The following is a 26,908-nucleotide window of genomic DNA, read 5'->3' as shown; positions in this document are numbered from 1 at the left end:
TATTTTACATCATACTTTTAACTTTACAAAAAAAATATTTTTGTTTATTTATGAACTGTTCTTTAACTGCGAGCAATCGTTAAATAATAATGATTGTACCTAACTTACCTATTTAATAAATTTTATCAACAACACTAGTGTTTTGTATTGAGAAGTTATGATTTTGACAAATGGAAATGTCATTAGACGATGACAAAAGGTTGTTTATCTGCATCTTCGATAATTTTTTGCTCAGAGTACAACATTTTTCTATTAGTTATTCGTTATTTTCGTAGTTATTCTATTTTATTTAAATGGATTTTCCTGCTACACCATCAAATGCATCAGATAGCAACGACTATTCAGGGGCAACACCTTTGCAATTTGATACAGCACAAGACAACAACAAAAGACGCAGGTATTGTTTTTATAAAAATGATGGACTATTCGAAATTTAATTAGATCAATATAAATATTTGAAATATTTTCAGTTCCTCTAGATCAATAAAAAGAAGACGTTTTGATGATGAACTTGTCGAGTATAGCTTAGGCCTACCAGGGGCTTCGCTAGGTAAAAACGAGAAAAGAATGCGAACACAATCGTATACTAGTAATTTGCCCGAGTTTCCCATTCTCGGAACTGCTCCAGTAACACCAGTTGCACCAACACAGGAACGACGAAGGGCTTCAAGTAAAATTTCGGGTGGAGGAAGCTTAGTACGAAAGCCGCGACGCAAAGGACAACTTAGTCAATTGTCGACCAAGGACTTGGGGAGATGGAAGCCAACCGATGATTTGGCTTTGATATTAGGAGTACAACAAGTAAATATTTCTTTCCTTTAAAATTTTCATAATGTTCTATAATTTCGGAAATACCTTATTAAATAGCTTTATTGTTACACTCATTAAAATATAGTCATTATTTTGTAATAATTTTTGTTGAGTAAATAATGTATTTAAAAAACATTCTTATGTATTAATCATTAAACATCATACTTTTTTTATTTAGACAAATGATCTTCGTATAGTTCACCGAGGAGTTAAGTTCTCTTGTCGCTTTACTGTGGGTGAGCTACAATCACGTTGGTATGCTCTGCTGTATAATGCTGAAGTGTCACGAGTAGCAATTGCAGCAATGCGCAACCTTCATCCCGACCTTGTAGCAGCTGTCCAACAGCAAGCCTTATACTCTACAGCTGAAGAGGATTTACTGGGAACCTTACCTAGTGTATGTGTACAATTTAATAATCAAGATGAATGATATTTGTGCAGTAAAATTTTTGAATACATACTCCTTTCAAAAATTGCAGTTATAAAGTAGAATGAAAATGCTTGTTTAGACTAAATATGTTTGTCAGATCTGAAACAATTTTTTCAATTTAACTTTTTAGAATTCCCATCCAGCTCCAGAGAAATTCCAAGAGTTGTTAGAACAAAACCCACATGTTTTCTATCCTACACGGACTGCTAAATCACTGATGGCTCACTGGCAATTGTTGAAACAATATCAGCTACTCCCCGATCAAACTGTGCAACCATTACCCAAAGGTATATTCTACTGACACTTATTTGTTCAGAAACAGAGAAATGTTAAGACATAAAAGCTCTTTATAATACATTACATATTAAGTTTCAATTGACTACAAATGGCTCACTCGGCCTCAGCCAATGGTTTGATTCTCCTTCAATCCAAGTGGAACGTATTCATCATGTTTTTGTTTCATATGATGACATATATAAATTTGACACTTTCTTCATATATGTGTATAACTTTTATGATTAAAACGATGTTAAAACAATGTATCAATTTACTTTCAGGACAGAGTGAAAATATTGTCACATTCTCTGATGCAGAGGAAACAATGAATGATTCAGAACTACCAGATTATAAAGAAGATGGCATTGACGCTGAAATGCAACTGGCTGACAGGTATGGAAAAAATGCATTTTATAATGTTATACAGCTGATAAATCAAATTGTATCAGCTAAACAATTTGATTTATCAGTAGATTTATCAGATCGGCTGCAACCTCTTGTAAAAAACCAATAAATTTGAATTTCCATATTATTATGTTTGAAAGTAAAATATAATTAGGCGAGGTGATTATATGATCGTATCATTCAGTCAGATTGTATGTTTGCGTTTTCGTTTGGCCAAAAAGTGAGGTACCATTTTGTAGGAAAATTATTTCGAGGGATATAACAGAAAAGTTTTGGTAGATGAGTGTCAGGGCTTTCTGCAACAAAAAATAGTTTCTGAAATTCAGAATGGCTACCATCTTCTCGAGTGCTAAAAACGCGCATAACTACGAAACCTGCAAACTAATTTTAAATTTTTGCATAAGATAGACACAAAAATGAGAACAAGTTTAGTCTTTTCCTAATATGGACACACCATTGAATGGCCAAAAGAAAGAACCTCCAACAGCAGCCGTCTAACTGGCATCTCGCTTTCAGGATAGAAAAGAAAGACATTCGGCTGCTGGAGAACTCGCTGTCCCGCTGGCAGGTGCTGGTGCAGTCGGTGGCGGGCGGCAGCGTGGAGCTCGACAAGAACACGCTGGCCGTGCTGCGCGGCCGCCTCGTGCGCTACCTCATGCGCTCGCGGGAGGTACCCGACGTCATTGCTATTTATTTATTTACTACACAAAGGTACTCTTGATCAGACAGGCCGGCTACGGAGCTTGGTCTAATAATGTCGTCCTGACCGATTTCGCCCACGGAGGCCAAATTCAAGGTAGACCACCAAACTACGCAGGTCAAGTCTGTGCGCAAACAGGTGCGCTCTCATAATCCGAAGGGACGGCAAATCCGACACGACCGGAAAGAGTTCAAGTGTAGACCCAACGGCTTTACGTGCTTTCCGAGGCGCGGAAGTGTACAGACTTCGGACCGTTACTGAGAATTTTTCCCCAACCCACTTTCTATGTGTCCAACCGATAATTAGCCACTGGATCAACAAGGTCTAATAATATAATAATAAATAATTAATATTGGTTAGTCTACTTTTTAATAAGGATAAAAGTTTTTCAACAAAATATACAAATATAATTACATCAAAGGAGAACTAATTTTAAAGAATTGCGTTGAATATATTGAGAAATAACCCAGGTAATTACTATTCTTTAAAAAAAAATGAATCTTAAACTTGCGTGCGGCATCTATAAAACAACAACAGCGTAGTCACGCTGTGTTGTTAAGTTGCGTCAGAGGGGAAATTGTATTTATCACAGATGCATCCTCTTCGTTCAGAAAGCTAAGACTGATCAAAGTGGGAAAAAAGGGATAAAAAATGACAGACATCACGGTTTTCGAGAAGCTGACTGGAACCGAAGATTCAGTTCTTTAATTTTATGTTAATCTCAATTGCGGAGCGACAATAAAAAGACAAAAAGTACAAATACAGAATAAAAAGGAGTGGAAGGCAACAATGGCAGAAAATGTTCCTTTTTTTTTAAATGAACGTATAGTCGCTTACCAGTGAATAAGTAGAAATATAAATAAGAGAGGAATGAGAATGATGATACGCAATAAAAGTTTTAGACATTTGAACGACAATGAGAATCAAGTAGATGCTAGAAATTTAGATCGCAGATAGTTGGTAGAGATGACATAGGATTTGAGTATCTCGGGTGATGATAATGGTGATGGTATATGAAAATTTTTATTATCTCATATTCGCAAATTATCGTGCGTAAACATGCAGGTGTCGGTTTTGATTCGGCATGAATATAGTTAGCCATAACCAGTAAACATTGGGGTAGCATGAATACTATTCCAAAGCCTTCTCAGAAGAGAAGAGTCGAGACGACGATAGTGGGATACTTACAGGGTCTCAATAGGCCATGAACTTACGCGTTGCTATATACAACTGAATTGATGATTACTTACTTGTAGAGAGCTATTCTATAACGCATAATAATACCACACTTTGTATTGATCTAATACATTATTAGGTAATAAAATAACTTTAAAATAATTAAAGTCATCTCTACTAATATTATAAATGCGAAATTAACTCTGCTCTTCGTCTGTCAGTCGCTCTTTCACGGTCACACCACTGAACCAATTTTGGTTAAATTTGGTATGAAGTAAGCGTGAACTCCAAGGAAGGCTTATGTAGTTTTAATTAACTTAAAACGCGAGCGCAGCCGCGGGCAACAACTAGTTTATTACAGATTATAACACAGATTTTGGGTTTTTTTCAATAGCTAGATTGATTCAAGGGGAAGGCTTGTATGTATAACACATGCAATTTATCAACGAACCAGAACTAGAGAATGGTGGATAACCCTCCAAAATCTCTCCTCAATAGGAGAAGGTCTTAGATTAGCAGTGGGCTTTTAAGGGCTGTTACTTTACTATAAAAATACGTCTTCCGCTTATGATTTTGCTCTAACAATATAAAACCTATATAAAGAATATCGATGTCATAGACAAATAACACGAACTCATAATTTAATTCGTGTTAAAAAAAACTCGAGATAAAATATAGATAACAATTTTAAATCTCTCCTCAATAGGAGAAGGTCTTAGATTAGCAGTGGGCTTTTAAGGGCTGTTACTTTACTATAAAAATACGTCTTCCGCTTATGATTTTGCTCTAACAATATAAAACCTATATAAAGAATATCGATGTCATAGACAAATAACACGAACTCATAATTTAATTCGTGTTAAAAAAAACTCGAGATAAAATATAGATAACAATTTTAAGCCGATGTAAGTTCGATTGTAGTACGACAGAAATGTACAAGATTAGGCGATTACGTAATATTGGAGATACAGGCATGATTTATTTAATAATCTTTGATTGATAAAATCATTATTTGTAACTATTTTTATTGCTAAAAACTAATTATTTAAATATGAAATTATCTTGAAAAAGGCTTTCATCTTTATCTCTTATCATTTTATTCTCATCTTACTTCTTTTATTCTTCGTTAAAGCTTAAAAAATGTTAATAATATTAATATTGAAGGCAAAATATGTAAAAAGTTTTCGGCTAATTCTGTGTTTAGTATTATACGATTTATTTAAATTTCCCCTACATCACTTACTGTAGGTATAATTAAAAATGTGTCCTAGTTTTATTGTTATTGTGCTATGTGAATAAGTTTTATTAACGTATGTTAAATAGTACATTGTATATTTTTATGAGAAAACACAATTATAGTACAACGCACGAATGCGTTGTTAAAAATTTATGAAAAAAAGATTTATATAGCTAAAAGTTCAAAGTCATCATTACGGCTATGATCAATCAAAGATCTCAACTTTGATTCAATCTTTTTGAATTTAGAAATTACTGAATTTAGTAATAGTATGAAAGCCGATGGTCCAGTGTTTGGAGGTTCAAATCCAAAATCAACCATTGCTGAGTTTTCGCAATTTGATTTAATGCTCAAAACATGACTATTGTTACGAGACTAGCTCTAGCCTCCAATACGGTGCTACGTCATAGGATATCATAATTAATAATATCATTAATAATGTCACATTATTATTATTACATATTATTACAATTATTATTGTCATTAATTGATCAATAATTTGTACAACTTTAGTCGATATTATTTTATAACATTTAAAACTGGCATGTAACACTATTTCTTATTTTAAAAGTGATTGAGCTGTCATAAGGAAAACAATTGGATGATTGGGGGATTGTAAAAATATAGAGAGAGATTGAAACATCATGGTACAACATAATTTTATTTTGCCATCCCGAACTACTGAAATTACACTATATATTAATAAATCTCATGAAATTCATTCATATCAGTATTAATCAACACGCAAGTTGAGATATATATGTTTATAAGATGTGATTGAATCGCTTGCCAAAATAAGCTAAAATCTTCTTTAAGTGTAAAGGTTTTTGCCATGTTGTAGTTAATTTATAGGTCGTTAGCGACTATTTCAACAAAGCTATATTATGTTCACAGTTGTAAATCTTTTTTTTTTTAAATATATTTTTGACTTTGCGACATTATTTTTATATTAAGTTTAATTGCATATGAAGTGTGAAAACATCACATCATCAACAACTTTATCTTAAACGAGCAGCGTTCGTAACTTCGCGTGAACTTAATTTATAATGATAATACATAGTTCATTGACTTTATTATATCTTAACCAGAATGTATGTACATCAAGTTTAATTTAAAAAAAAGAATAAAGACAATAGAAATGTTAGAAAAATTACGGTTTCCTTAGATTAATGGCTTCTAGTTGTGCCAACGAGGCATAAATTATTTCGCTAATGTCATGTCGGATGTACAACACGAAAGAGTTTGGTCCGTGGGTGATTAATTAAACAACGCATCAGAAAGACAGGATTCTGTGTTTAACTAAACACCCGTTACACGATATTTATAAGTAGCCAATAAAAAGGCTTCGCTTTAACTTATTACTGATGCCAATTACAAACTCCAATCAAAAGCTTCGTTTAATAGTTTTTATTGAATTTTAACCAATGAAATAAACCACATGAGAATAAAATAATTTCTTCCCCCTCCAATAATGTATATAATTTTCATACACACCTCTAGAAAGGGATTAGCAACAAGACACTACCATATAAAAGCGATTTATTTAAAAAAAATAGGCAACGAAATTATAGTTTTATTTCACCTATATGTACAGCAGATAACAGTTTTAACTAACTCTTTTAAAGAAGATTATTTTTAGATAGATTACGTACTTCGGATAAAATGATTAATAACTAGGGCACAATGTATGTTTGTATGTCATTGTCACAATGTTGTGTACGCGTTTCTATGGCGATAGTAAACTTTGAACACATGTGACACACATTGGACTACCTAATGCATGTTATCTTAACACCTACTCGAACAAATTGCCCAATGTTTGTAGTGTTTGAATATAAACATCATTAATCATTTTAACTTTCTGTTTGATTATTTAAGTTATTTATTAATATTAAGGGCGTTAATGAATTTAAATAAAAAAATAAACTTTGACTCATAAGAATTAAGAAGATTAGTCTCTTTGGATTTTATTAGCGCATTTGTTCGATTGGGTTGTTTGAGACATTTATTACGCTTTGAGAAAATTACTAAATCATTAATACTCTGCCACTGTAACTTTCTGATTAAGAGCACTAAAGCTTTTTTTGAAACAGCTCGAAGCAGAATGCTTATACTTACTAGGTGGATTTATATCCTTTACATTGAGTTTAACAACTACAACTACCATCTTCGCTTACCGTTGTCTGTCCCTATGTATGCTTAGATCTTTAAAATTGCACAACGGATTTTAATGCGGTTTTTATAAAATGTATAGATTGATTAAAGTGTAGGTATAATATGTGCACAATATAGTAGAGAAACACTGATAATTTTAGAAGTTTCTACAGTGGTGTCGTAAATAAACACATTTTTGCGCTTACATTGCAAACGTTGACTGAACTCTACGAGATTGATCAAAATAATGTACTACAGTAAGTATTGTAAACTTTAAAAAGGTCTTCCAAAAAGTCCGCGATGGTATTTGTCTATCTCTTAGGAATAATCCACAATAACTATTTTTTATCCTTTACTTTTTTGAGAAATAATGACATATTTGCGGAACGATTATAAGCAATACAGCATTGATCCTTAAGCTTAAATACATTGTGAATTTAATATAGATCAATATGGCACTTTACAGCATGTAATTTAAATGAATAGTTTCGAAGATATTACAGATTTAAAACGCAGGGACATAGCGGTTTGTATTGTCTAATGACTGAAAAACTGTGAACATTGTGAGGCATTCTGTAGCATATTTAGTATCAGTATTGGACCCGTGCGAAGCTGGGCGTGTCGCTAGTACATTATATAAGCAAGGGTATGATTTCGCTCAGTAGTCAAGATTCGACCTTAATCAATATTGAAAATATCAGGAAAACATATGAATGAATTGCATATTTTGAAAAAAATAATTCTACTCTTATTTCCAAATGTTTTTATTGATAACACTAAAGCTTGAAAAGTCTAAGAAAAAATAAACCGTTTGACAAACAGAGGAGGACTGCTTTGGTCTTTGTGTATTTATATATAGATATTAAAATTGACCTTACATTGCAAAAGCACGCCGACCGACAGTCTGTCTAGCTGCACATTAGCGACCGATGCATGTTGTCGTTAAATGTGTGTAGATATGTACAATAGCTGGAATCAATTTTATGGAGGATCGATACTGAAATTACTTCCTATGTGTGTCACGGTTCGGTCAGGTATCAAGGACAAAGGTTGATCGCTGAATGTTATGCTTTTAGAATAACAATTATTTAATGCTAATTATATTTATGATTTTTTTATGTGTAGGTTAATTATAGATGTGATCGTATTACGCCAACATCGTGTTGATTTTACAGACTTGTATGACAGAAGGAAGCACCCCTTATATTTCCAATGCACTGTGCATTGGGAAGACTATCTTATATTTGTTGCTAGGTAACCTAGCTATGGCGGAAGCGACTCCGTGTGTCTTATGGCTTGGAGGGTTGTGACTGTTTTGATTGGGTAATGAACAATTAAGTTCGAATACCCTCCGATTATTTGCCAGCGTTCAACTGTTAAACATAAATACTTGCGACATGTTCATAATAAGAATAATATTTGTCCATTCATGATTTATTCTTGAAAATTATTGCTAAATAGCATAATATCTTCGGTATTTCTTAGGTGTCATGTAGTTACATATTAGTTAATAGCCGTATAAAATGCAGTTTTATTGAATATGTTCATTTCTATTAATAAATACTACACGTGGAAAGTAATTTGGAATTTTAATAGTATGATAAGAATATTTGTAATGTTACTCGGGTCGGGTTTGGGTGTTAAATTGATTGGCCCCAATTACGATTCCGAATAGATTTGTTTTTTGTGGAGTAGTCGAAATTGGATTGGAATAGAACCTAAAAAGTATTGTAACCATTATAAATTAGTTTATTTGGTCCACATGATGACCTCCGTGGTCGAGTAGTGTGTACACCGGTTTTCATGAGTACGCCACTCCGAGGTCCCGGATCTTGGGTCTGGGTGTTTGTGGTGTCGTCGTTACTTCTGATTTTCCATAACACAAGTGCTTTAGCTACTTACATTATGAACAACAAGAAAAAAAAACAACTGTACCACTCGATAGATCGATCTTTAATCTACGTTCATACTAACTACACTTAAGTATGTGCTCAAATGCTCCTTTTTTAATTAAGTAACCCTAGAAATAGTTCGGTACATTTTTTAAAATTTGAATATGTAATTACAAACAGAGATAAATTATTTAATAATAATAAATAATAGCTCTTTATTGTATAAAACAAAGTTACGGAACAGATTTTAACGCGGTTTTCATCAAAAGAGTAAGTGCGGAGAGTGATTCAAGAAGAAGGCTTATATGTATTATACATGTATTTATATAGTTGAAAAAAGCCGAGAGTTTTAACTTATCTTGCTAAAAAAAACTAGATTTTTTCTTTTTATATTGTTTCTTCAATCTATAAGTTGTACATGGACCCTTGCGACGGATTAACTATTATTTGAATAAAACTATTTTTATTTTATTTAATGAAATTAAATGTCATTGGTCTCATAGTCCGATCTAAATAAACATTCCAATTAAGTGTATTCGCATATATTTGAAAATTGATACAGATTATTACAAATGAAATATCAAAAACCCGACCATACCATGACTACCAAAATTTCGACCGTATGTAGATTATACGTAAATATATTCTATTTTTCTGTGAATATTTTATATATCTAGTTATTTTACAATGAGTTTTTGTCGCTTTTGTCCGAGTTCACATAACACTTTGACTTGATCAGTTGAAGTGAATATTAAGTACTAAGCTATATTAAAAATATGTACGTCATCTAGCTACGTTCGTAACGTAGCTAATTCTTTTGTTCTATAATAAGTACTACTAAGAAATATTTTTTGAAAATTTCCATCTCAAAGGAAGGGATGAATGACGGAATTTTATCCGTGTTAAGTCCGGACGATATAACTTTTGCTCTTAAATTGAATTCCAATTAAAACTGTTAGGTACCTTATTTCTCAAACGAGTTCTGTATACATCCTATAAAGTTGTAATTAAAGAGCTATTAATTATAAATATTGACTAAAAAACCAAATGCTGTTGTATGACTAATTTTTAATCACCCAATGCTTAATAATTAAAACAAAAAATACTTATTGATAATGGTACAATGACCTCACTAAGTCCACGGTGCACTTTATGTGTTTAATAATAAATAAGTAAAAATAAAATAAATTTAATTCAATAAACTTAATTTAACTTTTTTTTTACACATCATAATTAACATGATTTTTATAACTATGGATATTCTTTTATCAATTTTAATTGAGCGGAATTAACTTGTTTGCTTTTAGTCTGGACCGTGAATTAATTTTTGCCACCTGAATAACGATCGTTCAATGTTATGTGAGTCGGTTTGTGTTAACAGCTTGTTTATACAATATACATGCACACCGCCATTGTTGAGGTTGTGTATCCAAAACAAGACGTACTAAATGAAATGGAATGTTTTGACGAGAACTCTGTCAATGTCCGGCTAATCCGCGCGAAGATGTAATTTACCTTATCATTATCTGTACTGATCTATACTATAACAATAAATAACTCTATCTATCTGTCTGTTACGATTTCACGGTTAAACCACTAAACCCAATTTGAAGAAATTAGGTACGAAGGAAGTTTGAACCCCAAGGAAGGATATAGGCTTTTTTACCATCGACCGCCTGCGGAAGTCTAATTATATATATATGTGTATCTGCCGCATTTTTCTAGTGGCTACTTTATCAGACTGCAGATTTCTACATCCTTAACTCAAATCCTACGTCGCGCTATTCAAAATATATTAGCGTTTTCTGTCAATTCCCAGCTTCATAGCGCTGAGTGAAATTTGCAGTATTTTTATCAAGTGCCTCGGAATTATTAGTCATTAGTCCTTAGTCTGATACCGGTTTCCGGTTCTATCCCGCGCAGATGACTGGTGCATCTTGAGAATGGGTCGTGCCCGAAATCGATTTGAAAGACAACTTTATCATTAATTTATCTACTGGTTGTTGATATAAATTACTACCGAGCAACTATTTATTTTAATTATTTATTTATTTTTATTTAATTTATACTATCTATAGTATATATACAGTTCAGTAGTAGTAGTAGTATTAGTTCAATTCTATTACAGTTGTACTTCTAATATAAAAAAACTTGTTACGAGTATATTGAAAAAACATTGGACAATTTCTCTGAAATTAAGTTTAGGTAATGGTATTTTGTACCTAAAAGACATTTATGTTTTAAAACAATGTTTGTTCAGCAATTAAGCTATACCGACCTAACACTTAGCTAAAACAAACAATAATTCATATATAGTATTAATAATGTTTAAATAACATAACATAACATTATTGAATCGATAAATTAATTTAAGTGTAGGTACATTTTTCGAATACAAATTACAATTTTAATTGTAATGAAAAATTAATGAGAAAGGTGAAACATGTAACTTATAACCACGTATGAACGAGTTATGTATAAAATGTTCGTTCATATTTAATCCAATTTAATGCAACGTTTTTGACATTACCGATTTTTCAACAACTATAATCCTATATTTAAACGTCAACAGCGCAATGGCTTAAGGGCCGCCTAGCGATGTAAAAAGTCGCAGGATCGATTCTAATTCTCAGTCGACCTCACTCCTAACCTATTAGTTAATCCTTATAAAAGGGCATTGCTGGTATTAAACAAAATGAGCAGAGATGGCCCAGTGGTTTGAATACGGGATCCAAGGGTTCAAAACCAACATCAATATTATCGAGTGTCTTTAAAATTAATATCATAACATGTGTTTATAATTCATCTCGTACAGTGTCGTATGACAATCTGCGAGATATTTATCTATCAGCCTAGATTGGAGCAATTTGGTGGAATAAATTCCAAACCTCCTCAAAGGAAAAGGATGATATCAATGCTGGGCTGGGAGCCTATAGTGTAGTGCTGTTTTTTTCCATTTACAATTATTTTTGTAACCTCTTTGGTAGGAATTATTACTTATCAAAAAAGGTAAAGTTAATTATACAGTTGCATTTAAAAAAAAACATATATTTCTTAAATACAAAATTATATTTGTGTCTTGTAAATGCATTTCAAAGGAGAAAAGGATTCATTTGTATTGCATCCAAAAATGAAAAACTTTTTCCTTGAATTGTGTTTTCATGAAATTTTACAAGTGCGCAAGAAATATTCCGTTTAATCGGAATTGTCGAAATCGTGTAATAAAAAAGTTTTATGGCTTCGATAAGGAAACATTGCATTGCGACGCTGTAAATATTGGCTTTCTGATGAGAAAGATAAAAGCAGATGTTCTAAAATTGTTTAGAACATTCTCTCATAAATATTAATATAAATATACATAATTCTAAACCTGTGTATTGACACAGGTTTAGAGTTATGTATGAACGTTTTATTACTTATTTTTTATGAGAGAATGTTATTTAATAATATTGCTGTAATTTAAAAAAAATACAACTTTAATGTATAACACCCCTTTCAATTTCCATCAACCCACATTGGAGCAGCATGGTGGAATATGCTTCAAACCTTCTCCTCAAAGAGAGAGGAGGCCTTAGCCCAGCAGTGGGAAATTTACAGGCTGTTAATGTTATTTTAATACATTCAAGGATAATGTTTGAATATTCAAAAAATACTTCAATTTATTATAGCTAATTAAATGAGTTTGAGCCGAACAGTTTCTATAGTATATTTTTTCCATGGAGCCAGTACTTAGTTTATAATAACTTCACAAATTGTTAACCTTAATTAATTAAACAAGTGTTTCTTCTACAAAAACTCGTATGTGTTTATGTAGAAGAAACCCTTGTTTATGTGGATGTATATCCATATTAATAATTGCTCAAACAGTTAAATGGTTCACTACTATATCATACGTAATTGTGTATTTTTCGCCTACTAATGTTTTGATAAAATAAATAATTACATATTAGACATAAAAGATGATAAATAGCTGTTAAGACTTATTCAACGCAAAAATATAATTATATCAGTAATCTTCTTTTACATACATATAATAAAATTGGAGTGTATGGTTGTAATAATTAAATTAACTGCTTTTTACTAAATGCATGTATGTATACGTCCGTCCGTCCGTCTGTCTGTCTGATTAGGTGGGACTTTCACTGGAGTAAATTAGGCTACTTTTAATTTATAATTTTATATAATATAATAATAAATTCACGCTGCAATATACGCCAAATACTATCCAGTACCGCGCGCGAAGTCACGGACACAGCTAGTTTCAACATAAAAATGTATATTCTTTGGACCTAAAATGAGGTTTGAACAAAACTCCGTCAGACGATAAAATAGAATGATGTGATTAATTGTAATTATAAAAAATATATCTTTAAACGTATTAGTTCTTTACTTGATACGACGCGATAGAAGACGACATGAGTAATTAGATTTTTGATATAAAAAGTAATTTAATATGATTAAAATTCATTAAAGATTTTATCATTTAATTTTATATATTTATATTTCAAGGATTAAACATAATGTTACTGCGTATATCTATACTCGAATACGTTTAAATAAGATAACATCTGTGTCTTCTAAGGAGATAAACCCATCCTAGCCTTTCAAATAATCCTCCGCGGCCCAAATCGGTCAGGAGGACTATAGTACCGCTATAATACTCTATCTAATACCGCTTCATAAATAAGCATGTTACATGTTTTTTTCTATTTCTATTTATAAAACGGATATCTTTTGAGTTACGTACTGTCAGTACATTCATCTCATGTTATCTTTTACAATAATTTAGGTCAAAATGCACAATTATGATGAATTTTCATTATATAATTTAACATAAATCTCTGTTATTATATTATAAAATGGTTTTCAGAAAAATTATATAATTGCATGATGATTTCAAATTACTCAAGTTTAAATTTTATAAGTGGTGTGATACACTAATAAATCTACGATAAGTCTTCGCGCGCAGGAAGTAAAAGAAAAGATAGTAGAACACGTGTGTATTTTTAATTCTAAAACATTTAGGATAAAACTCAATACCTTTAACATAATATTTGTTTACTTTACTATGTTTAAATGAAAGATGAACATTACCCGCTGATTCTAAGTTATATTAATTAATTTTCATGTGCTTACTTTGTGTTTTCAAATCATCTCGTGCTCGGCGGTGATAGAAAACATCGTGAGGAAACTTGCATGACATCGCCATAGACAATGGCGCTGTAAGAAAGATTAACCACTTCTTACATCGCCAATGCTCCACCAACCTTGGGAACTAAGATGTTATGTCCCTTGGTAGTTCCTGTAGTTACACTGGCTTACTCACCCTTCAAACCACACAACAATACTGAGTACAGTTATTTGGCGGAATAATATCTGATGAGTGGATGAAGCCCTACCACCAAGTACCTGCGATGGGAATCGACCATGTTTGTTCACCAATCCGCATTGATTAATCGATTAATTGGCATATCTGTATATTTTTTTCTAGATACGGAAAATGGTTGAAATAACATCATCATATATCAGTACGCATATGATAAAAGTTCGTTACACATTTCGATAGATTATTTTATTAAAAAAATATTGAAATGTATTTATTATTAATAATATTTATTTTATATGTATCTGATTAATTTTTTTTTTAATTGTATAAAATGTAAAAGGGAATAGTGATAAATCCTTAACCTATAATATATTATTATTCCTTTGAAAATCGATTAAAATAATTCTGCTTCGATTTTATATATATTTAAAACGGTGGAAAACTGAAACTATGTTTAAATCCGTTATATGGCGTACTGTCTATTTTGAAACCAGTTCTGTAATTAGCACCTAACTTCTGCCACATACTCTAAGTTAGGGCTGCCATTTATAAAGTTTTTAAACTAGAAACGAAGGAAGTGATTGACAAATACAGTGTTTCTTGTCAGTATTGAACGCGCTAGCTCATTGTCCCCCATTAATTAAGCTGTCATGGCCCTTGGCCTTGAAATTCGAACAGTGTTTTGATATATTTTTAGATTTTATTAATAATTAATTAATTAAGTCTTAGATTTCATAATGTGCTGTAATTGTGGTAAACGAATCGATCGATCGATCACTAAATCATCGCTGTCCTTTTTAAACCCTACTCATAAGAAAGAGTTAGCATTCGTTTTCACAACATCTGTACTAATATTAAACTGTCTGTCTGGCTGATACTATGTCACAGAACAAACGTAATTTAAAGCAGCCCTATATTGCGGTGTTTGACTACGAAGAGTTCTAACTGTTGTGTCGATTAAGAAGTTAGTTCTAATTCACGCGTCTCCTACCTATCCGTTATTTGTAAATTACTTTTTCGCGGTCACGAAGTTGTGGTTTGAAGAGAAAAGTAATTCTATTTAACCTTATGATATTATGATTGACAAAGTTGATAAAAGAAAATGAAAGAGTTCGTGTATGATAAAATAGTCGTTTATATTGATTTTTCAAGTTCATAAATAATATATTTATAGCTCATTTTTAATGTTGCAGTCGTTATATAGGAAAATAAGTATGTTTTCATAAGAAACATTCTCAGGTGAATAAAAATATCAAGGATTACTTTATGTTCTGCGATTTTATTATACTTATTTATATATTCTATTAATTCTTGTTTTTTTGTGAAATAATATTTGGAGCATATGTATTTAACATATTAATTTCATAACAAATCTAATTATTCCTGGTAGAGTTCGACGTAGAATTATTGACTCTAGTTCGACCTTTTCGCTCGTGTCCTTATCCTATTATATTATTCTGTTAATATTTCTATTCTCGTTTATAAATAAATGTTATGAAATCGGACCTATAATGAATCTGTTTATCTGCTGGTATATGATACTTGGCTTGAGCTTTACTTCTACTAAAAGATATCATTTGAAAAAAATAATACTAAAGTCGATTATTTGACATTACACTCATACGCTATAGAATATAGAAATTACCCTCAAGGTTATACCCCTAGATTTTAACAAAAAAAAAAAAAGTAACGCATCGATTTGCATTTTTTTGTTTTATTTTATGCGTCGGATAGTTTTATATTCGGAATGATCTGGTAAATCCAGTTTCGTTTCTGGCATATTTGATTACTGTTGTAATATTTTTTAACAAAAGTATATACATAGTTTTAGTTCAAGCGTTAATAGTGCAATGGTTTACGGGCATCCTAGCGATGTAAAAAGTCGCAGGTTCGATCCTGACCCCTCGATCTATTGTCGTTCCCACTCCTAGTAAAAGCTTTAAGTTTCATTGGAGTAAAATCCATAAAATGGGGCATTGCTACTATTCTATTAAAATATATAGTAAACGTATAATATTGTAAAGTATACACGTATGTTGTATATATATTTTTTCAATCATAAATAAGGTAACATACAAGTTACGATAAAAGTTCGCCACATCCAAATACCAGTAAAATTCACAAAAATAATTGTTTATTATTTGTTCAGAATAAACACATGCATTTTAATTTTGATATAGGAATCGTTGTGTTTCGTTTTTATTATTCAATATTGGTAGCTCATGGGCCGTGAACAATATAAATATTAGTCTTTGATAATCCGATATTGTACGTATCAAAATAATTATATGTTTAGACTTAGCATAATTATTATTATCGTGTAAAATAAATGTTCCATAGAATAATACTGCTAATTAAGATAACAACAGTTGTGACAGATATAGTATTAGTTTTCAGCATTTATAAACAGATTATATAATACTATTAAAAATAAATATATTAAATATTTGAAAATTTTACTAAGATTAAATCTAAATTTATTAACATTATTCAAGTACGTACATAAAGGTAGGTAGACTCTACCGAGAAAAAAGGTAAAGAAACTCAGTCGTTTCTCTTTTCCATCATTTTAATTACAGAAAATGTCAATAAGGTACAATTAAATTTACACATATCCTGCCTAGTTTTCACAAAAACTATAAAAGCGTTTAATACAAAAATTACAATATTACTTTTGCAAAGACTGCAATTTTGTAAATACATGCGGCTTTGTCTAGACAGTTCTTAAGCTTGCACTTGTCTCTCTTGTCTCAGGCCCGTGCATAGATATATAAACCTTTTTGAAAAAGGAAAGGAAACAACAATGGTAAAAATATCATAATCATATCATAAATAAAGGCCGGCAACGCACCTGTAACCCCCCTGGTGTTGCAGATGTCCATGGGCGGTGGTAATCACTTTCCATCAGGTGCTGCTCCTGCTCGTTTGCCCCCTATACCATAAAAAAAAAAAAAATCATAATGATATATGTTTATGTTTATTTTCCAAATGTAGTAGTTGTCATTCTTTGGAAGGTCACTAATAATTCTACTCGTTTACATGTACACATTTTTGTTGTTTCGTCACCAACGCATATTGCCAACACAAAAATTACCAATTTTCCGTGGCGATTCATAAAATTTCCATAAGGAATTGCAAATAGAATTTTTTTAAATAGTTTACTGTGAATGCACCAAAAGGCAACATTAAAATATTAAAACTATGAATGATATTTCCGAATAAAACTCGCGGAGTGTTCACGCTATATCTCTAAGATGCCGAAAAATTAAACCGTGAATGTTTAAATAATATTATTTTGACACGGTACGAGGTCACTTGAATTATTTCAAAATTACCGTCATTGTCGTCATCATAATAAATTACTCATGTATTCTAGACTGAGTTTTTGTTAATGTTAAAATTATATGTATATTATTTCATTTTTAAACTGCTTTATCTTGGATAATTTGGTTATAATTATCATCTCATTTTTGTCGTCATGGCATTGACATCTACACTTTTTATGACAATACTCTATGTTTTGAAGTTCCCAGAGATATTTTCTGTGTTTAAAGATCTTAATTGTATATACGTTGTATATACATGTGCTGAAACACTAATGCTGATATCAATTATCAAATTTAAAATGTATCAGACGTAAACTATTTTTTTTATATAGAATAGTAAACTGTTAGTCAACATATATTATAGTATATTTATCTAACCTAACCAATATTAGCATTTCTTAGATTGTTTTAATTTAACTTTAATATTCTTTATGTGAATAATAATTAATTAGTTATATAGTAGATAAATGTAGATTGTGTGAAAGACGATATGGTTAGAAAGAATGTTACTTGTGAGATGACGTCCGACAGAGAAGTATGGAAGAAGAAGACCTGCTGCGCCGACCCCGAGTAAAATTGAGATAAGGGCAGGAGGATGATGATGATAGTAGATAAAAGTATTTTTTAGACTATTTGTAAGGTTTGTTGGATTATTAAACCCGGTTTTAAAATGGCGACAAGCCCAAAAGAGGTGGATCACAGGAAATCGAAAATAGAAATACAACGGTTTATATACATACACATAAATTACCTTCCATCTGAACTTCGCACGATTATTATTATGGTTTAACTCAAGACCTTGTTTCTAAAAAAATAATAATAAAGATAATTATTATAATTCAAACCGTATCGCGACAAGTGATCTCTCTGCCGCCAGCATGTACTCTTTGAGAGTAAAGCTTCCCAGGGCCTGTGATTAAACGCGTCTTTGAAGTTTATTACGGCATAAATGCGTGGTGTGTATTAAAGCATATGTGCATGTCTCCAAAAAAGCAAAGTGCTTAAGAAAGTAAAGTTAGCAAAGTAAGCCTTATATGGATGGTCGCCTGTAAAATAATAATTTTCCTGGAGGTTTGATGTCAATCTCCATAAAAAATATTTTTCTGGTGGGTTGTTTCTTGCAGTATGGCAGGTTGTTGAGACTTGGTACCAGATGTACCCACACCTTCTCTTCAGGAGCAATCAAAGGATACCGTAACGCCCCGATGTTTGGCCCGTCTACGTGGGCTTTCATAACCTTGGTGATACATTGAACCCTCTAGCTCTTTGAATTGACTAGAATACGATGGAAGGAGAAGATGCGTATATTGACACTGTCTTCTCCATGGTCTTCTTTTGCGTTGGTTTCTTTCACTGAGAGGTCTCCGCCAAATTGTCGCCAAGGAATGGCGCTATAGTCCACAGGTGCATCACACTCATGGTAGGAGGGTGACACCTCCGTATTCCATTACCGTATTCGGTAAGCAGCTTTGTAGTCTAAATGTATGATCCAGCGAATAAGGTGGGATTGCTTCGCCTTCACTTTTGCCAAATGAATCAAATCTGAAGGTTCAGCCTTCAAACCAAAATTCACCTGATTCGGAGTCCCTAGACGGTGGCCACTTGTTCTCACAACCACCCGGATGATTATTAATAACTATGTAAGATGGCACGTGACGCGACGAGACGACGATTTGTCACGATTGTAGCATGGAGCGACCACGGCCCAACATATACTGATGAGTATGTATAACCTTTAGGATGCGCAGAAAACGACGGCATCACATTGCGTTTTTACAGTCAAGATACCCGAGTTTAAAACCTCGGGCTGTTGAAGTGTGTAGTTTGGTCCTTGCGTGTATGGTTGCAAGCAATTTTTGCAATACAAAACATAGTTGTGTAAGAACACACGTTTGTGCGGGAAGCCATTCTTAAGATGATCTCAACGACTACGTATGATAAAAATATACTGTCGTCTTTTCGATCTGTAACGATTACTGCAACCTTCCACTATGTTATTATTAGTCCCACAAAATTTCTTTCTCGCAATCTTAAGAAGAATTTGCGTCTAAAAAAGTCTATATTCTATTATCACGAAAACAAAAAATACTTGAATTTTTTATTTTATTGATGTCCTTCTGACTGATTTTGGTTATAGCGACAATACTCAATGAAAACTATGCAGAAGATATCAAAGAGCGCAAAAATGAACGCAGCTATAGCCTTACGAGGCTGTCACTGGTTAATGTTTTCTTTTAATAAGAGATCGATAAATTACGTCGCGACAGTCTTAATAGACATTTTACTCTTTGCTCTCCTCTACAAAATCTTGAATACAGAAAAAATGTGCTAATTTGTCTTCTCAAATAAGTCAAGTCACCTGAGTTGTAGCGTATAAATTTTATCTTCTTTACCTGAGATAAAACAATGGTTTCTCAATTGTTATTACACTCTTGTATAGCTTGGCACTTAAGATTCTTTAATTCTCGATCAATTTCTTCTTATCCTTCATGTTCCGGATGGATCTCACTCGTAGGACTTATTTTTTTATATTTTTATTATATAAAACCATCGATATGTTTTTTTATAGAAGGTGTCCCTAATAAAAAGTAACTAGCGCCTTTGGGTTGAAAATGATCATCATCTTTTTATAATTTCCAAATCTTCGTCCTCATAGATATTATTTAAATTTTTTAATAAATAAACTGTATATTTATTACTGATTTGAATCGTGTTTGGTACACTTTATGGCTTATAAAAATTAAACACAATAGTACTGAGATTTTAATTAGTTTTTCTATAGGTAATAAAGTCTTTATAATCAAAGCGAGACGAATAGGGGCCGGAACTAAATCATTACATAAATAAAAACAGTCGCTGTATACGAGATTGCACAGCGCGGGCGCAGGCGTTGTCACTCACTTGGTGGTTCAAATATGAAAGAAGACAATTAAGATTTACGAATTATTGGGGGTAAAGAGATAAGTAACAGCTACTTATAAATGATTGTATAAATTTATTTAAAAAATTACTTTACTAATCGTACATGTTTTTAACTAATCCTGAAAGTCGGTCCATGAATTTTAATGGTATTTCGATTTGCACAGTAAAAAAGTGTATGGGCAGCAAGGAAAGCTTACTTACCTACAAATTAAAAGTATTTCAATATCTTTGTATAACACTTTTAATTTGGTGATATTTCAATAAATATATTCGTAGAAAAAGGTTTTCTTTTTGGGATCTGATATTTCCAGTACTCTAATCTTAGTAGGTTCCTGTACTGGAAATACCAGAAATAAAAAAGGCGTTTAATTATATAATTTGAACATTAAATAATAATAAATAATGTTGTCTTAGATTTTCGCGATTATTACACATTGAAATAAAACTAGTTCGTGGTCACGGGCAGACTGCCCGTGACCACGAACACTGCAAAGTGCTCGAAACGTCGGGATGTTAAAAATAATTAATATACGCGATTAAATCCGTTAATAATAAATATTTTATTACTATAACATACAGAGGGTAGCTAAAGGAAGATAATGCACATCAAATTATTTGTTGCAAACATGGTCACGCCAAAAAAAAACTATTAGTTGAGTTAAACAATAACTATAATACTGCGAAGGTATACGGCGATTGAAATATTAGATTTCACCAACACGGACTGTCTGTTTAAACAAATGACGGCCGTCGGACGTGCGTTTTCACACAGCCGGCTCTGATCACTTTGCATTCAGTCTTCGAACAAGATAGACGACGACAACGTAAAAGAAAACATTGGGTGCATACTATTCTATTAGAAGGAGTTTCAGCAAATGATAATGAATGGGTGAATTACGAAATATAGAAAACGACGTTTTTTGCTATTTCCGAATGTCTATTACTACGTTGCATGAGACTGGACGAGTTTTAATGATTCAGATCCATGTTTCACATTGGTACCATCTCCGCGGCAGATTCATTCACAAAATTAAGGCGTTTAGGCAAAACCGTCTAAAAACCCAGATTATTTCCTTTTCTCGGATCCGTCTAAATGTGAACATTGTCAATTATGTGTATGTAATATGTGATAAGGGATGTAACTACCTACCTAGACGAGCTCGCACATACCCCTAAGTACGTAGTTACCAAAGATATAAGCACTTTTTTTTCGATAGTTTGATTTAAGTTCTGCAAATTAAATTGCAATGTACAACATTGTACGTAATTGATTTGCAAGTTACGATCTTAAATCAAATTTGATCGTAATTATTGATTAAAATAAAATTTTATGGTGTTGATTAAAAACCTTTGGCACAGTTGTTGCGCATTAAACAAATTTGATACTCGGAGCTTCTATCGTTAAATGTTCAAAACTGACTTTGATATACTATTCAGACGTATTATATATCGAGTATATATTCGAGTAGTTGGTTCACGAATCGTGTTTAGTTCAGAAAAAAAGCAAGTAAAAATTTTTTGTACTTGACTCGAGACTTTACTTTAAAAGATAAAATTATCTTTGTAATAAAATAATCACAGATTGAAAAACAATCATTGTAAATCGTTTAAATGTTGGAGTAATCCGATTTTTTTGTGATACATTGCAAAAAAAGCAACTCATTTATTTCGAATGGTTTTTGAAAGGAACACACGGTTTTCGCACGAAAAAAATAATTTACACACATTATTGGACTTCTTTCCAGAATATTCCTAAGAGCCTTTTTAACAATTTAAAAATGAATTCTTTTTACCACTTCACGAACGCTATCTAACATCCGCAATCCACTATACATAATTTACAAGTAACATTTTTGACAGTATCTTGATGATGTAATATTAAATGGTTTAAATACGAGCAACTGCACTGTAAATGTGTACATTATTCCGATAGTACGAACGCCACAATTAGTTACACGTATCTGCTGATAACGTTATCAGCGGCATTGGCGCGTCAACATTATCTTGTTTGTTTTAAAATTATAAATGAGAAGTTATTAAACAGTACCGTCGAACACAAAAATGTTTTGATTCCGTTTTTTATTTCCCCTTATTTCTGTACTAGTGTTTCGCCTCTATTTCACATAAGAACTTGCTCAGATTATTTTAATTTTGTTAATTATATAAATTATCCTTTAAATTAAAATAAAATTGTAATTATGTAATATCCTCCTTTTTTTCTTGTTGCTCTAATAATGTATATTATTTATGAGTGGAAACTTGATTGGCTTGTGATTTAATTTGTATTTGTTAATATTAAGACTTATTGTACTGTTTGTTTCCCAAATAAAATAAAATAAAATAAAAAATAAAATAAAATAAGTGTAGTAAGGGCTTAACATAAAAATACTTGCGTTTATTCACGATTTCAAGCGCCTGGCTTTTTTAAATATGTTTTATTTTAGAAAACGTTAATTACCATTCAAAAATTTAACGGTGATTTGGTAAATCAAAACTTCAATGATACTACTATACTATATTGAAGAAACATACACCAATTTAACGTTACCGTTTTTTTTTTAAATATTATTTTAGTTATTGTGACTTATCTTTGCCGCAGGGTCATTGTCAAAGCCTCGATATTATAGTTTTCCTACATTATAATTACTGTCTTATATATATAATCTGAAAAGTTGTAGTTTTAAATTTCCTATAATACTAACTCAATCGTTAAAATATATAAATGATTGACCAAAGTGTGTCAACTAAATGTGAAAACCTTACTTTCAGTTGGCTTAACATTTTAAGTTCTTTGCCTATACATGCATGTAAATGTTTTTTTTTTTTAGTTTAAATCATGCCATAGTAAATGTTGAGGTACCTAAGCTGTATACCAAAAACTTCAATAGTTTATAGTCGATAGTTATATATTGCTCTAAAAACTTATTTTGCATGCAAAAATAATATTTTTATGCAAAAGTTATTGAGGCAGACCCATTAGCGTTTCCAAGCAGAATTGGACGTAAAAATCAGCTTATGCTTATTGGCTTCCATACGGAAGACCCCAAATATATGAGACGAGAACCAGAACGTTCTACTGATCTTATATATATTTTATTAATAACAACAATTCACTTAATACACTAGTACCCTTCGTTCTTCTTATTTTATCGTTATCCCGATTCTCCGAGCGAAAAATGAACCAGCTCCGTTGTAGCCAGGGTCGATGAGATGGTTTGTTAAATCGTTTATATTTATTTTGCACTATTACTCCTAGCTACGATGTGTATATACTGAGGAATGTTTATTTATAAAATTAATCATTTAAATTTGAAATTACTTTTGTCATATCACCTTAGCAATCGATCAAGGGCAATTAAAATGGTAAACATAGCATATTAATGAAGCACATATTATTTGTAAAACGACTTCGTAAGTCATAAATATTAAGTATTACTAAATGTTATATACAATTTATTTATTCGGTTAATGTATGAAACAGATACAGTGACGTCTTTCCGTTTTCAATTATTATATTCGTGGTATGAGCACGTTTCACTTAACATGTTAAAATCCCGTAAATCCTGTACTTATTTATTGTTGTATTTAGTTATTTGGCGGTCACGTAACGGTTCCGTCTGTTCGTACAAAATAGAAAACTTTATATATTTAACGTATAACTGTATTTTTTTTTATCAGTAATACATTTTATAGTTCTATAATTATAGTTATATCAGTACAGTGATCTTTCCTCGACCTTGCGGTTAACATATGTTCGATAAATGAATTTGTCGCGTATTTGTACCGGTCCAATATTATGTTTAATGTAATAAATAACTAGGAGGTCATACTGATCTAATGATCAGTTTAGCATCACCTACGATGAAAGTTGTAGACGTTTTAAATAGGTTGATATTTAATTTCTAAAAAATTATAAAACTTTTTTTTACATGTTTAGGTGATTATATTTTTTCTTATTTTTTCCCTGTAAGATCGCCGTCGGTCGCAGTACCAGAGACCATACTATCGACGTGGACCTGAGCTTGGAAGGTCCAGCCGCGAAGGTGTCAAGGAAACAAGCGACTATTCGGTTGCGCAATAGCGGAGACTTCTTCATGTCCTCGGAGGGAAAACGACCGATTTTCGTCGACGGCCGACCGGTACTACAGGGGAACAAAGTGAAACTTAATCACAACAGTGTTATCGAGGTATGATCATGAAAATCTTTATAAACAAGAAGGTTATTTGGTTTATTAAAAAAAATAAAAAAAACTTTATTCTTAATATCAACAAATTTTTTTTTTTTTATAACAGCTGAAAACTTGTTAACATACAGTTACGTTTTTTTTATCAGTAACTATTGAACGATCCCCGTCCACGTGTGGTGTGTCTACTCTTAGTGAAAACAAAAATGCGGGAAAGTGGAAAATAGAATTAACATTACGTAACGAAAACGACTGTGTTACAAATGAAGAGCTGATTTCTAAAACTTACTTTAGGGGGCCATTCTCGATTGTAAATTTCCCATTGATAGACAATCAGCCATGCGTAACAATATATTACTAGTCTGTTCGCACGTTTTACATTTGTTCTTTTTTATACAGCCATAGCGTCGCTCCCTAAAATGATTTTTATGTTAATCGTTATAATTTAGTAAATTGCAATCAAGAATCCTCTTTTTTCTGCATATCTATGGCTGGATCTCTTCTAAATAAGACCATTACCGATCTTCTACGTGCAACCATCGTCCCATAATCACTATATTCTTTGTGTAATTTCCAATCTCACACTCGTTCGTGTTTGGCGCTCAGACGCGCCTGCAGAATGCTTTGAACAACAAATATACCACCTAAATAAAATTCTTATTTCATCCTTACGAAGTCGGGACGAGCAGCTAGTATATATACCTATTTATTTCTTTAAAGATATGTTTAAATCTATGTAAATTGGTGTCAATCGAATGAAGTATTTGCATTAATTCGAAAAAAAAAACAAAACTACCCTTTTGATAATATTTTTATGTCTAGATATAATGTTAAAGCACTACACTTCGTAAGTCAAGTGCCGTGACCGTAGCTTTCACGCACACTTTAATAGTAAAGTTGGCCTGTTTATTACAGTTCTTTTGTAGTGCGTCCCTCTATCTAGACATATAAATAATTTAAGATATTAATAAAAAAAAAATAACTACTACAACAAATTTTAAATAAATATTTAATAAATATCCAACTACTAGGCAAATGTATATCTTTTTTTTTAAGTAAAGGATGTAGTCTTTAATAGATGTTATTACTATTAAATCGCAATTTTTCTCGCACACATCAACCAGACTGCACTGGTATCTTTAATAAACTTAGTGTGCTTATCGGAATTATTAACGTTTTCACTTATTTACAGATCGCAGGACTACGCTTCGTGTTTCTGATTAATCAAGACCTGATCAGCGCCATACGACAGGAAGCCGTCAAAGTAAACATACCTGTATAAATGAAACAAATAAAGGAAAAATTCGAATAAAACTTTACCTTTTTTATTTAGAACACATTTATTTGGTCAATTTTAAACAATTTTCAAAACTAGGTACCACTCGAAAACAATAATTCTATTTAAATGAATCCCTCGCTCACCGTTCACTTGATATTATGTATGTGTGGAGCAATAGTGATAATATAACGTATAACACGACACACTATCACGTGCGTTACTGGCATAATAAGATATGCATTAACATTAAACGTCGAACGAATACTTAATATTAATTAAAATTAGGTATAACCGTAACCCTTAATTAAAGTGCTTTAACCACAGTAAAATATTTATTCAATAACAAATTCCCAACAAGTGCAGAAAACTCAACAATCCACTCAACGGTGCGTAACAAACATACTAAGAAATAAAAGATCATTGAATTTCGCAATAAATACACCCTTATTTCAGTCATCAGGACTCATTTGAAAATAACTTTATGCTAACGTATTTTAGCCTCTAAATAATAATATTTATCGTTTTATTAATTTTTTTTATAAAAATTAACGGTTAAAATTGCTAAAATATACACAACTCAAATTAATTAAAGTCATATTTTTAGTTAGCAATATCTTTGTACATTTTGTATTACAATTAGTAACTTGTTTACACTCTACGAATACCCACCTTATAAAATAATAATAGTATAAAATCTATCATAAATTAAAACAGTCGTATCCAACATACAAACAGTTCTTAAAGTAAACTCTACTTACAATTATTTTCTTATTAATTACATATCTACGAAG

General features: G+C 31.7%; 1 protein-coding gene across 1 annotated transcript; it reads left to right on the top strand.

Moving 5' to 3' along the window:
• The first annotated feature begins 188 nt into the window (after nt 1–188).
• On the top strand, nt 189–26,898 carry LOC125076925 (microspherule protein 1). The gene is made up of 8 exons (XM_047688698.1): nt 189–397; nt 471–801; nt 989–1,207; nt 1,371–1,527; nt 1,798–1,909; nt 2,438–2,591; nt 24,626–24,841; nt 26,031–26,898. The coding sequence occupies exons 1-8, from the start codon at nt 294–296 to the stop codon at nt 26,118–26,120; spliced, it is 1,383 nt and encodes a 460-aa protein (XP_047544654.1). The 5' UTR covers nt 189–293; the 3' UTR covers nt 26,121–26,898.
• Nucleotides 26,899–26,908: the final 10 nt, after the last annotated feature.

The sequence above is a fragment of the Vanessa atalanta genome, chromosome 1 (assembly GCF_905147765.1).
Source record: "Vanessa atalanta chromosome 1, ilVanAtal1.2, whole genome shotgun sequence".
Taxonomy (NCBI): Eukaryota; Metazoa; Arthropoda; class Insecta; order Lepidoptera; family Nymphalidae; genus Vanessa; species Vanessa atalanta.
Note: the sequence above shows the minus strand (reverse complement) of the source record. Positions and strands in the feature narration are given on the sequence as shown.

Bases quoted from the DNA above. Each gene is read 5' to 3' on its own strand.
- LOC125076925 (XM_047688698.1), top strand. From the start codon at position 294: ATGGATTTTCCTGCTACACCATCAAATGCATCAGATAGCAACGACTAT. The intron at 398-470 runs GTATTGTTTTTA...AAATATTTTCAG, and splicing joins GACAACAACAAAAGACGCAG to TTCCTCTAGATCAATAAAAA. The intron at 1,208-1,370 runs GTATGTGTACAA...TTAACTTTTTAG, and splicing joins TACTGGGAACCTTACCTAGT to AATTCCCATCCAGCTCCAGA.